Source organism: Ostreococcus tauri (assembly GCF_000214015.3).
Source record: "Ostreococcus tauri WGS project CAID00000000 data, contig chromosome 07, whole genome shotgun sequence".
Classification (NCBI taxonomy): domain Eukaryota; kingdom Viridiplantae; phylum Chlorophyta; class Mamiellophyceae; order Mamiellales; family Bathycoccaceae; genus Ostreococcus; species Ostreococcus tauri.
The window spans coordinates 237,499-252,043 of NC_014432.2; the positions used below are offsets into that span (position 1 = coordinate 237,499).

The 14,545-nt window shown below is 50.5% G+C and overlaps 1 protein-coding gene across 1 annotated transcript; it reads right to left on the reverse strand.

The window, feature by feature from the left end:
- Positions 1-17: 17 nt before the first annotated feature.
- OT_ostta07g01640 (1,3-beta-glucan synthase subunit FKS1-like,domain-1) lies at positions 18-14,447 on the reverse strand (the record flags this gene model as incomplete). The annotated part of the gene is made up of 1 exon (XM_022983767.1): positions 18-14,447. One exon carries the CDS (start codon positions 14,445-14,447, stop codon positions 18-20), a length of 14,430 nt encoding a protein of 4,809 aa, XP_022839399.1.
- Positions 14,448-14,545: the final 98 nt, after the last annotated feature.

Below are 14,545 nucleotides of genomic sequence, written 5' to 3' on the forward strand. Positions count from 1 at the left end.
ATACATACTAAAGTTTGCTAGTCTAAGATCGATGACACCGTCTCTTGAACAGTCACCCTCTTCGCCAGGATATCACTGAATGTTTCGTTCCAGATGAGAGCAGTTTGCATCGTTGTCACAGGAAACAGCGAGAGGATTGATATCATCATGAATATGATGCACCCCATGAGCTTATCAAGCTCCTTGTACCAAAAGTCAGCGGCGTCGCGCGCCTGCAAGAGTTTGCGTCGCGCACCGTACACAAAAGGGCTCGCAATGCGGCGCAAAGCGCTTGAGCGTGGCTCAGCTTCACCATCCGCGGTTTGAATCGGAAGAAATCTCTCGCCGAAACTAGTCACGGTTCTATCGCTCAGCATGACACATGCTTCGATGATTAGGGAAGTTACAGCTGTTGAACCGAGACCAGTCATGAACCACGTGCGGCGCATGCTGTAGTTTCCAGTGTCAACATGCAACGCGTAAAAGTACAGCCCGTTCCAGATGAGGAAGAGTCCGAGCCGTACCAGGCCTCGATAAAAGCTGATTTTCCAAAGCTTGTCGGGGAATTTTAACCAGGGTTCCCGTACGAAAAAGACCGAGTTCATCGCGTACATATACAGAAAGGCGACAAACCCAGTGACGGCCGTTGCTGACGCCATTCTGCTAACATTGATGTAGAACTGCTCAGTTTGCGTCGTGCCAGAGTAAAGCGCAGTGCCATGCAGCGAGCCGGTGATGACGAGCGCTAACATGATGCGTCCGAAACTGCTCATAATCAGGACACCACATTTGTTGAAGATCCCGATTCGGTTGCGGTAGTTTGCAATCATGGAGTCGTGCCAAGATCGCCAGGAACCGTTTGCTACCCTGGGCTGGTCGAAAGAACCATCGAGCCAGCGTCTCCAGTCAATCCAACTCTTCTGCATCCAATACGCGTTCGTGCTTTGTGGCGAAAACCACCATGGCGTCATGAGGATGCATAGTGCAAAGCTCCACACCGACCAGGAGTAGAGAATTGATTTTGGTAGCACGGTGTTGCAGTGAAACAGCAGAAGAAGACACAATACTTCCATGCCGGTGTACAGGTGTGACTTGGCGTATAATCCGTAGAGTACTACCATATTAGCGTTATTTAGGACGAAGCCCCGCTCAGTGGCGATGTACTGAGCCTTTCCGAAGAGGAGACCGATCATGTAGTTGTAGCCCTTCGTGGTCATGGCAAATATGTTGAAGGCCCAAGAGCCGCGCAGAAGGGAAGATGCCGTGTACTCGAAACCGTCTCTCAAACCTCTGTCCATAATCATCTTCAGGAAGAGAGGTAACACCGTGAGTAAGCCCAGTTGAATGGCGTAAATGGAGTTATAGTAACCGCCTTCTTCCTTTGATAATGAGAGTGTCGTTTGTGCCTCGGTCATCTTGAAATAACGGTACACGCGGTAAATCTCCAGATCCGCAATGGCAAGACCGGCGTGGACAAGAATGTACAGATATACACACCACGCAGTTTGCATGACGCTGATAAAGAAACCAGGCCCGCTGAAGTACATAGACATCATTCTGAACATGTCCATAGAACGATGCAACCTGTATACGTCTCGAGACATCGAAATCGTGCCGGCGGAACCTGAAATCTTTTGTTCAAACCCGTTCACCGAAGTGAAACCCATATCCCGACCTTTGCCAACTTCTATGAACTCTTCGAAGAGAACCCTTCCACCACGACAGATAGCGTTGACACCGCCAAAGAAATCTTCAGCTACATGAAGCACCTTGGAAGCCTTTGATACGCCTCCATTTGTCATGGTGAAAGCCTTATCCCACACGTCAGGATGACCGTAGTGGAAACGAACCATGAGCGGCCAAGTCATGAAACGCTGAAACGTCTGAAAGATGAATTCCGAAATGGCTGCAAATTGCGCCACCGCTCCCGTCGTCTCACTGAAAATTACTTCTGGGAAACCGACCAGAACAACATCTTCAGAGAATGTATCAAGCAAGTTCCGCATCTTCAGTGCCTCCGGGAAGTAACCATCTTGGTTCATGTCTAGAGTTTGAAGATAAGCACCTCGACTAAAGATAACAGCGTGATTCTGGTTTTCGGGCTTGCCTTCTCCTATAATGGGGTTTCCGGGTAACTCAACCTTGCACGCCATCGACAGGACCCTTGACTCACGGTTGCACCCAACAAGGCAAGATGCAAACTCTGCGTCTCTTTCGGACTGTACTTGCACAAAGCAAACACGGAGCTCCGGATGGCTCAAAATGAGTTCATCGATGTCGCCTGCCTTTCTTCTATTTTCAGATCCTAACGGTGCGTTCAGCATATTTCCATAAACCTGGCATGAAACCAAGTACTCAAACTTGTCTTGGACTAACGTCTCAATTTCAGCCTCCTCGTAGCCTTCCAACCTAGCGAGGAAGCGCAGAGCAGTGCCATAGTAACAGATTCCTCGGACACAACGACTCAGCGACTGCGTCCTGTCGCTAGCCCATACACGAAGCTCATCCCAGTGCTGTTCAAATATACGGGCATCGTCGTACGCCAGAGCACCAATCCTCTCCTTGAAATTCTCATACTCGTCGGGATAGGTCGCTCGAATGATGGAGAACAGCGTCTTTTGGTCTTCGAGCGGTTTCACAAGCTCGTCTTTGCTGTAAGACACTTCCTCGGCGTAATAAGGAGTGAACGCGGTCCAACCTCGCATGTTACGCAACTTTGTTGGCATTTTGAGAGACGTGAAGTTGAGTGAGTTTGTGAAGAACATGAGCTGTCGACGAGCCTCAGGGTTTCGTGGTTCGCCACCAGGATTTGAGTTATTCATGGAATTCAGCAGCGAGTTGACGATCTGCCGATTGGTGGGAAGCGTGGCCGATGCGGACACAACCCTGACATGTTCACCGTCGCGAAGAGCGTCGATGCGCACCATCTCAAGAAGTTGAGAGTAAAGCTGCGCCACTCGATACTTTCGCTGATTACTCGAGTTGCTCCACTTGCCATCACTTTTCATCGCAAAAGCGCATATTTTTCGCACCGCGAGAAGAATGTCGTGCAGAGCCTCGGCAAGCGTATTAGACTGCGCCTCAATATCTGCATCCGTTTGAATATTTGACCATTTGATGAGCTTTCGACGTCCTCTTCTCCAGCGTTTACGAACACTTGTTTTGTCTTCGTCCCCTTGCAACAAAGCGTGTTGTTCTTCCGTTAACTCCTCCCAGTTTTCTTGAACAACGAAGCATCCTCTCAACAAACCACTTTTGCCTTCCTTCATTTTTTTTCGCGTTTCTTTGGGGATGATGCCTGTGCAACCGAATTTCATCTCAAGATTAATCGCCTCAACGACTTGCTTTTGGCGCATTCTTTCTTTTTCTCGAATAGCTTTCAACTGTCGGCGCTTTCTTCGCTGTTCTTTCCTCAGTCGGGCCCTTTCGGCCCCAGCCTGATCACCAAGAAGGAACAACTGCGCCTCTTCGTCGTCGTCGTCGTCGCTTTCAGACATCTCATCGTCGTTTTCATCTTGATCTTCAACGATGGGAGTCGCGTCGGTCGACGATCCCATCACTTGTAAAGTTAGGAGTAGCTTGATGATGGCATCGCGCAACTGCGAGTACGCATCGATATCATCATGGCGTCGATGACACACATGCTCTTTTTCCAATGACGCTAAATCACTCACGACTCGCATCAGAAGCGTCAAATCACCGGGTGAAACAACACGGAGAACCTCAGTCATTATCACGCACATGAGGTCTTTTGTTTGTATCAGTGTGGAACCGAACCAAGGATATTGCTCCATAGAACCAGCTCTGAAACTGACCTGAGAGAACACTGACGATGTCAGCATGGGAGCGAGTATGATGTACTCCGGAGCGTCAAAAATCTGCTCAACGTCACGACCTTGCAGAAATACGAACTTCATATCAACTGACTCCTTGTTTGTAATTTGGTCACGAGCGCGTAGCGAGTCAACTATAGAATTCCAACCTCGAGCAAAATGCTGCCATTTGATATCCATCGCCTCAGGCAGGAAATGAGCAGGTTGACTCGCAAATGTTTGCACGTTTGCATCAACGATCATCTCTTCGTCTATGACTGCCAATGCGACGGCGTCCAAAAGATTTTCGTTCAACTCATTACCGTAAATGCCACCACCCGATCGCTGCCTTACCTCTTTTGCACGGAACGTCTCCTCATTGTCGTCATTGACACCTCTGTCGTCAGCAGTGAAGTCTCCGTCAATCGCCACAGGCTTCGGCCATGTTTTGTTCATCACCTTCTCGCAGAACATCGATGGAATTTGCGAAAACCCGCGAATGAATTTCCCCCATCGTTGTGCGTGTGAAACTTTGCCTTGCCATTGGAGAAATATGGTAAATAGTGACGCATAACACGTGTACCACAGAAATGTATCGCAGAAGTAAGTTGCGATGGCTGGGAGCATCCGAGCGATGACCATGACTGTCATCAAGAACTGAGAGGCGTGAACATCGTAGTATGCTTCCGGAAGCTGGCCTTCAATTTCTTCACCGATGTAGCCAAGCGCGGGGAGACGGAACTTTTTAGAACCAATGACCTCTTGAATTGCGTCCGCTGCACTTGACACTACGGACTCGAGTGGAGAGCGCGGCATCGGCGTTGGACTCGCGGCGATACTACTCCAGCCTCTAAACTGTCCATTGTATGGGTCAGCGGATTCATTCACTTCAGAGTCAATCGCAAATTGGCTTACGTCGCCCCAGGAAGCACCCGTGAAGTCGCCACCGCCTGCGTGCGAGGACAGAAGGCTGCGCCGGCGCTCTGGTAAGGGTTGATAATCGCCCAAATCCAGGTCCTTGTATTCGTCCTCCTCGTCTTCGTCCTTCTCCGTGAAATACGTGATCTTTGGCACAAACTTGAGCGCCTGGACGAGCGCGTCCCCCTCGAGGTTGATGCACGATGTGTACTCATCGCTCTCTTTGTTCCAACACAAGTCACCTTTTTGCAACGCACTGACGGCTTCTCGAAGTGGAGCGATGAGCAAAAAGTGACCGAATACAATTTTTGTACCAAGCACCACGATCCAGAAAGACGTGTAAATAACACGTTCACGATAAGGTGGAGCCATCTGCACTGGCGACCCGACGAACGTCGTGCGTCTCAAGACATTCGACATTAATCCACTGTTTGCAATAGTGTACACTGTCGCCAAACCTTCGAAGTAGGGCGTCGCATAATCACTTCGCAACGAATATTCCAGGGCGTAGAACAGAGGCATGGTCAAGAACATCCCCGCTCGAGTTGCAGTCACCATCCAGTCACCGAATCTCTCTTGCGAGAGGTTCACGAATCGCAACATGGCGAGCTCCGTCGTAAACTTGAACAATGCATGTGTCAACGTGGCAGTGCAAATATATGACCAGTTCCAACCGTGTCCAAAAACGTAAGCGGTTGAAACATGGAACGCAACAGCGTGGAAAAGGATGATTGAATGGAAGTTGACGAACATACTGAGCCATCCAGAGCATTCGCGGTGAGTTTTAATGAAAATACCACTGAGTTCATTTGCAGGATCGCCCGAATCGTTTACCCGCCTCATGAACGACCGAAGATGTTCATACATGCGCTCATCTCTGGAGAGACCAGCCATCTGTGCAGGAACACCGACGAAATCCGCGTCGCCTTCGCTCCTGACGGGCTCTTTATCGGGCGGTAGTAACTTTACAAGTCTGTCGTACCGCCAAAAGAACTCATTCACGTCGTCGTACATGACACGATCCGAAACCGGCTCGCTACTTCTGTCTGAAATTTCCCGCTTGAGGAAAAGGAATATCGGAGTAACAATCGTACGCAAGTAGTCTTTCTCTGCGTACGGCATCACCTCTTCCGCAACGGGCTTGCACAACACGTGCTCTTCGCCTTCATTTGGTACCCTGCGTTCAAGTTTGACGGCACATAAGGCAGAATGAAAGATAAAACATAAACACTCGCTCATGTGACGAAGATTGGCACTCTCGCCGTAAATCAAGAACCACAGGCACAGATGATGAAGTTTTGCGTTCAACTCGATCAACGTGGTGTGTTCTCTACTAGTACGCGTCCAGAGCTCGTTTGCATCAGACATATACAGCGAAAGTGGCAGGGCGGCATCGTCGCCCATCGTAGCCGCGACTCTCCTGGCGTGTGCGGACACAGCATCCACCATGCCAGTGAACGCACCCCACCTATTATAGTTCTGGAATAGGTGAGCGTGAAGCTCGTTTACGACGTCGATCCAGTATCTATTCAGATGATCGAGTGAGTAACTGTCCACGTCCTCTCGTTGTGTCAACAAGTTTTCCAACCATGAAGATAAAGCTTCGACAGAATTCCAAAGATTAGAGGGGACTTCTACAGTCTCCGACGTGAAAGTCCTGTCCTTGGCAGCCTTTTGAAACCCGAACAGATCGGCGAGATGCGAAGCGATCGGTTGCACTCGCCGTTTAATTTCAGTTACTCTCTCGTTCGTCACCGTCATTTCTCCGACTTTCGTCAGATCGATCATCAAGTCTGGAATGGTGCTCGGTGCCTGCCTCAAAGATCGAACAGGAGCTGTTTTCAAGCCAAGAACTCGTCGAATAAACGATCTAGACGATAAAAACCAGTTTCGAAGCGACTTCGAAGTGATTTTATTATTCAGCGTAACAACCAAGGCGCTTCGACGCATCTCCAGGGCAAGAACCGAGGCGTATGCTCTGTTAAATAATGTCTTCGCGTGCACGTAGGAAATTGGCGCCAAAGCCAGTGTGGCAATAGCGATGTGCAATATCAAGCCGACCACTTCATCAATATCTCGATAACAGAAGTCGCTGAACGCTCTGAGACTGAACGCTAAACCTCTGAAAGCGGCCAATGGGTTATCTCCGATGATACTTGAGACGGAGACAACACAGTAAAGCGCACAGCAACCACACATGACGAAGATGACCTTATTTTGCCTAAGGTTGATGTCCACAGTCTGGCTGAACAGACGCTCACACAGCTGGATATGAAACACTAGCAAGAAAACTCGGATGGTCATGTTATACAGTAAGATAAGGATGCGCCTATCAACTTCACCCCGCACAACACGCAGTTTTTCACACAGCGCAACAACGCGCTGTGGCCAGAGGAACACTGGCGATGTGCTCATATAGTACACACCTGCAAGCAGAACACCGGCGACGCCTGAAGTGAACACCACGACACCGCGGAGAGGCGCTGTAGCACTCGAATCATCTGCAGTGATCGCCACCATGGCCGACAGGAAAAGCAACGCTGGAAGCGGTACGATTCTGAAAGCTATGTACTCAATTTTGAGGTGACGTGGCATGGCTCGCAGTGATCGCATTTGTTTCGTATGCCAAGTCAGCCATGCACCGTCCTTACTATGAGCTTGGCTGATATGTTTGCGATTGTCCAACCAGAAGAGCCACGAAGTAAAATTTACGGCAGGGCTACCTTCCTTAAACGTCTGCGGATGGAAAATCCACGGTGAGAAGACCCACATGGACACCGCGAGCCAAACGTGCCATGTTGTCGTGATGAGGACGTACAGCGGACCGAATCTTGAAAGCGCCGTCAGCAAAACCGTCAAGGCGACGATAGTAAACGATGGTAGAATATGCGATGCTGCATACTGCATGTAAAGATCTGTAAACGACGCGTTCATGTGCATGGACCGTTTAGTGCCACGATACACCGCATCGCCGGATGTGATGGATGCATCGATGGAGTAACCGCGCGACTTGGCGATGAACATGTGGTACACGAACGAACCCGAAATGAGTCCGTTGTAAGTATCCTTGATCATGTCTAATAACCCACCGTTAATCCATCCATGTAACATACCAGGCCACGCCATGACGAGACTAGCTTGCAGCATCCACTGGGATGGGTAGAGCGTCTCGATACCAACTTCTTGATGGAAGCCGACATTGTCAAAAGCGTCACCCTGTTTGAAATAAGTTTCGATTTGATACATGCAGATCATCGTCTTGCACAGTACAAATGCAAACATCGAGTTGAAGAGTAAAAATTCGGTGTAGAACATTCCAACCGAAGACTGGAAGAAGCTCATACAGCGGAGAATGCCCATCGATCTCGCGAGCCGGTAAAAGTCGCGAGAAAGAAGCTGCATGCCATTGCCAGTGGCGATCTTCTTGTTGAACTGATTGTTACCGTCGAAAGAAACTTCCCGCCCTTTGCCGCACGATATGAACGCCACATGATCGATAATACCACCCCGCTGGAGGACGTTCATACCTCCGTACACGTCTTCTGACAAATGAAGCTTCCTGGTAGCTTTTGACACGCCCCCACAACTTCGGACGAAAGCTCCGTCCCAAACGTCCGGGTGTCCGTAGTGTAAGCGAACTCGGAGTGGATTCGCCATAAAATGTTGTAACATTGTGCCGAACACAGTTTCCGATACCGCGGCAAAGCTCGAAACAGAACCTTGGCGCCCTGATATAAGTCGTTCGTTGAACCCGATGAGGACCAAGTCGTCATTTGATTGGTACAAAGATAACAAGTTTCGCATCTTCATGCCCTCGGCAAGGTTTGCATCTTGATTCATATCGATTGTTTGAATGTAATTGCCTCGTGCCCATACCAGGCCTAGATTCTGGTTTTCAGGTTTGCCTTCACCGACGATTGGGTGGCCCGGAATTTGAACGCGATGCGTTTGCTTGAACTTGCCGTCCGTTCCTCGCTCGATCCTGCCGATTGCGTAGTTCGGATCTTCGGCGTTTGGTTGCATGACGTAACTGACCTTGACGTGTGGGAATGTTTCGACGATAGACTCGATCTCTTCATTCATTGTGTAACCAGGTGCTTGGTACACCTGTGCGCACACGACATGCTCAAACTTTGCTTGAACGAGTGGCTCGATGTCCTCTTCGGCCACGCCCTCCATGCGAGCAAATATTCGAAGCGCATCGGCATAACACGCGAACCCGGCTACCGTGCGATACAGTGTCTGGCCCTCGAGACTGGCCCAGTTGACTGACTCTTGTGCGAAGCGTTTTTCTTCATCCGTGAACGTGGACAAAGCGGTGTTTCGTTCGAGCAGCGCTCGATCAAAGAAGTGCTCGTAATTGGAGTCTTGCACTTTCACCTGAGTTCGCTCGATCATATTTTCCCAGGAGGATGGCGCCATACTGATCATGAATCTGAACCCCGTGACTGATTCACCATCGATGTTCTGTGTCAGTGTGTCCAGCGATGTGCGGATTTCTTCTGCATACACGGGCGTCAAGGTCGTCAGCATCGGCATTTGTCGAACAGTCATCGCATTAGGCAACGAGCGATCGATGCTTCGCACGAAAAATCGAAGAATATCCTTGGCTTCTTGTGCAGACGGTTCACCAGCCGGATTCGCCGTAGATAGCATCAAACTAATTTGACCCAGCACGCTAGAACCTGCTCGAGAAGAAGCAGCGGCCATCACTCTGCTCGATGTCGACTCCAATCGATCGAGGTGCATCAACTTTTGGAGCCTGGAGCACGTCTCGACGATAAGTGCGTTGGTTCGCTTGTGAGTTGCATGTTCGCTCTCGCGATCCTGCGCAATCTCCGACGTGATAAACACGAATATTTGCTCGATTTGTGCGCTCACTTGGCTCAAGTCTGTGGATGCGCTCCTCAGTGACTGCACCAACTCCGCAAACTTGCTGCGCATCGTAGTGAGCCACAGGATTGTTTCCGAATGCTCAGCGATCCCCAAAGAAAGAAGCTCTGTGAGAGAATTCATAAGTTCGACAAAAATCACACGGTCACTCGCATCGACAACGCCGAGAATGCAAACTACGATGAAGGCAACCAGATCAGCCATTTGTGCCATGACGGCAGCTGAAAAGTCGAAGCGCATTTTCTCGTTTCGCTGCAAACCGATGCCGCTGAAGATGGAACCAGTAAGCATTATGGGAAACATAATATAGTGCGAACCGAAGAAACTTTCACTCGCGCGACCATTGAGTATCTTAAACAGGAGCAAGTTAGTCTCATCGTTGCTGAGCAGGTCACGACTGCGAATTGAATGGATGATCTCGTTCCAAGCTCGTGCAAATGATCGCCACGATTCAGAGATCGCCTCGGCACACAACGCAGTAGCTGGATCCGGGGCGGTTGTGGGTTTATGTGAGTTGGTCAGAACTTTGTCAGCGAATATTCCAACCACTTTTGGCAGTGAAATAACGGTCTGTGACCAGCCCCCCGCGACGCCCGAGGTACGGATTTCCTTCATCGCACTTCGAATGCCGAGGACGAACAGAAAATAGAAAAATGTGTTACCAAAGTACAACAAGACGTTTGGAATCCACCGTTCGAACAGCATGAGACTCCTGAGCCCATGTCGCCGCGACAACCGAATGAGTTCGATGATTCGAGGGGAGAAGAGCTCGTTGTACTCGTAGGCATCGCAGTCTGCACCGCCAAAGTTATAGTTCCAGCAGTACAAATCAATCGACAGTATGGCCTTTGTCGGAACGACAAGCGGTCTGATCATCAATACATAGTCCAGGGGCAACTTCAAAACGAAGACGAGCAGCCAGAAGATAACATGTTCTCTGTGTTCCTTTGAAGAAACGCTGCGACCGACTTCCTTCGTGAAGTAGTCATCTGATCCACGAGGAGACGTGAGCTGATAACCGAGAATGTTGGCCAGCGAAAGTAACAAGTAAGGTGATCCAATCAGGGAGAACAAAGAGCCGTTAACGTACCCCAGCGAAAGTCCACATCCAAGCAGTAGTATCACCAAGGCGAAAGCGCCGCGACCGATGGATTCAAGTCGACTGTGAAACAGCTCGACGCGATCGAAAAACAAGACTCTCAACTCGATTATGGCATCAAAGAAAGCTACAGTAACAGCCATGGTTGAGTACAGCGCTAGCTGAGAAAATTGTACGAAAGCAAACACTATCATCGCGTGCAACAGCAGCGAAAAGAGAGTGAACATTCGCTGGAAGTTGATGTATGCCGTCAACCAACCCAGGTGCTCTCTATATGTTTTTTTGAAGACGGCGCTCAAACTCTTATCCTTTTCTGTAGCTGACCCGGCCGCTAGCATAAACTGCCTGAATCTCGCATACGAGCTCGTCCCAATCTTCGCGTCCATGCTCAACATCGTGCGAATCGTAGCAACATCGATGAAAGCTTCATTTATATCATCGTATCCCAAGCGTAAGTGCAGAGGAGCCGCGCTCTTCATATGTAAAGCGAGGAATTCGTACATAGGTGTCGCAATCGACGTCAGGAAATCGTTTCTCTCATACCCCACTCCTGATTCAGGCGCCGCTGAACAATTCACACCACGATTGATAACCGCAGCGGCCATGAGGTGGAATGTGAACATCATAAACTCGGGCATGTATCTCATATTCGCAGACTCCTCGTAAAGTAGTTCAAAGAGCACGATCTGACAGAGTTTGTCGTCCGTATTACCATTGCCCATTGAAGACGCCAGCGTGGAGACGCCGCGGGGAGAGAAATTGATACCAGTGTACCTCATGTACTTCTTGTATGCTGCGAACGTTTTTGCATGGAGTGTTTCAACGGCCCAGTCGGATGCATTCGACGGCGCGTCTTTCAGCTGCGAAATGTTCCAGAGTGCATGCGCGCACTTGTCAATGCAATTTTCCCTCGTGCTACCCATCTCCTCAGTGCCTGCTTGGAAACCAAAGATATCACTCAGACTCATGGCAGCTGGTGAAATTCGAGCTCTCCATTGCTCAATTCCACGCTCAATAGAGCTCGAGCCCGACGGTTCCGGGCCACGACGACGCAACGATAGCTCGTCATCTTGTTCTGAAGATTCAGAGCTAAGGTCTCCATCAAGTTGTCTGGATGTTTTCGCCGGAGAGCCTAGAACGCGCTCTGCACGTTTGTGAACTTCAACGAACGCTCTAGTGTCCTTAATGAAAAGGCGCACGATGAATAAGTTTGAGCGAGATAGAGAAATCAATGCATCCCGTACGTGACGACGTGTGAATCTCCATCGAATGGCGAGAGCAACAGCAATATAAAGCGTGATCGCAAATTTGATAACCACCACGAGCTCGACTTCGAGCTTCATCGCATCGAACTGCTCTTGATCTGGACAGCTCGTATCTCCAGGTTGCTCAAATGAGCTCATCTGGTCGTTGAATATTTTCCCTAAATCCCCAAAGGCTACCGGTGGAGACGGGCACGTCTTATCACTCTTGCGATTGATCTGCTTCATATGGTGACACGACATGAAGGTGCTCTGCAGTGACGTGGACACTGGATTGATAAGCCCCTTGGGATGAGTGAGAATAGCGCTAAAGTTCTCAAAATGAGCGAAAATAGGCGTTGGATCATTCATATTGAGTTTAATTCCATGCCAAGCCTCCGCTTCGGCGCGCATGAATAAATGCATGGTCTTGTTGTGGTAGTTCTTCATTGCTTTGGAGCAGTCTGGATACATATCTGTGTCGTACGCCGAAGTCGTCTGCTCATGAAAAATGGTACACGAGCCTCCGTCTTTCCACAGTAACTTCAACATGTAATACGCCGCTCTTGGCCTCAAAAGATCCACCTTGTTGATGCTGCATTTCTTCCGAATCGCCATGATCCCAAACCACTCCTCCGATACATACAAATCAGGCTGCGTCGGCGACATGTAGCCACATGGAGAGTGCAAATACTCCTTCAATGAAGGACACACACGAGTGATTGTCGGGACGCGGTCATCGTTTGTTGGAACAGGAGTGACCGCTTTCCCTTTCCAGTACTCATCGACCCATGACAGAACAGCTCCACCCGATGTAAATCTGACACCGCAGCCCGCCTTGCACGTCGTAGAGTGTCTCTCTATGTCTTCTACCATCGTCGCCAACCAGTCCGCTTGTGACACTTCATCTTCTGTCCCCATAGTATCGTACCCATTCGAACCTTCCAACTGGGGAGCTAAACTGAAAGCATCGACACCAAACTCGGTGATCAAAAACGGCCGCTTACTCACCAAATGATACCGTTGGAAAATTCCCATCGGAGAAAAGTAACGACGTGTGTACAGATTTACGCCCCAGAAATCAAGTTGGTCCATGTACCGATCCGCTAATTTGATCCAGCTCAAGGCACCCCATAGCTGCGTGCCAACAAGGTGCTGTTTTCGCTTAGGCAAGTTGACATTCGCAATAGCCGTGCCACAAAGCATATTTTCTGAACGCACGACCCCGCACAGCATGTTTACTGACTTCATCAGCTTTTCAATTGAGTCTTCAAATTGACAGCCACTGACGCCGAAATTTTCGGCGAGATCCTTATCGCACACGAACAAGTTCCACGGACCGTTCAATTCGTTTCCGACAATCCAGCCGATCACTGCCGGATGTTTTGCGGCCCGTACAAGGGTTCGAAGTTCCTTCTGCGTCTGCTGCATCGTCTCAGCGGTGTTGAAAAGACTCTTTGTACCATCCTCGAAGTCGTAGCCAACCAGTATAGTCATGTTGTACTGGTGGACAAGATCGAAAAATTGCTTGTGGCGCTTTGACAGCTTCAACGTGTAAATACGCAGCGTGTTCACGCCAGCAGCAGCCATGAGCGGTACATCGCGTTCAAATATTCCAGCGTATTCATTGGTAAAAAAGTCGCCGTACGGCTCGAACCAGTCCGGATCCCAGCCAATAGGGACTGGGGAATAACAAATTGCGCGCATCAGCCATGGTTTACCGTCGAGGTACAATGTACGACCTAATCGACGCACGCGTCCCGTGTCCCACGTGGTGTTTAACAACGGTGGATCCAAGAAACGCTTGAGATATTGCTTCGCCGATCGTCTGCCGTTTTCAAAGTCGTCGTCAACGAAGGCTGGATCGTAAATCTCATCGTCGCTCAACGCGAGCCCTGGCTGAAGAGTTCCCGCCTTGGACTTTGTGCGACCATCCCTATCTTTGTCGTCCTTGGATCCGCGCGATTCGCCTTCCGCTACATTTTTCGCACTTTGCGAGCGTTGTGACGTCTGCCCCAGCGAAGGAAGCAGTCGCGAACTACGCGCTACTTTGCCCATCGTCTCCTCGATCGCCCTCGGCCTCGGCTCGTTGAAGTCCCACACCGTCCCTGATAAATGCTCATTCAACGCATCGACGTCGATCCCACGTCCGACGTCACCATTTCCATCGTACACACCAAAATCTGCCGATCGCGCCGTTCCGAGATCACCGTCCGAGACGCCGACGCGCGCACCAACACCCTCGCGCGCGTCGACTCGCGCGCGCCCGTCCGACGTCGCGCCCCCCCCCCCGCGCGCCCCCCATTCCCCCGAGGTCGATCCCACGTCCACGTACCCGGACGATATCGCGAACGCGACCCCCAGCGCGCCCGCGAGCGCGATCCACGCCCGTCGGTCGAGCGCGACCGTCCGCCAGCTTTCTCGGCGACCCGCACGCCGTGCTCTCTCGCCCGCGCCCTCCCGCGCGCGCGCGCCGAGCATCGGCGCGCGCTCCGCCGCGCTCATCTCCCTCGCCCCGGTCGCCGTGGACGCTGGCCGTGGCGACGCCGCGACGGATGACGCGCGCGCGCGATGCGGGCGCGGGCGATGGGCGCGCGTCCCAT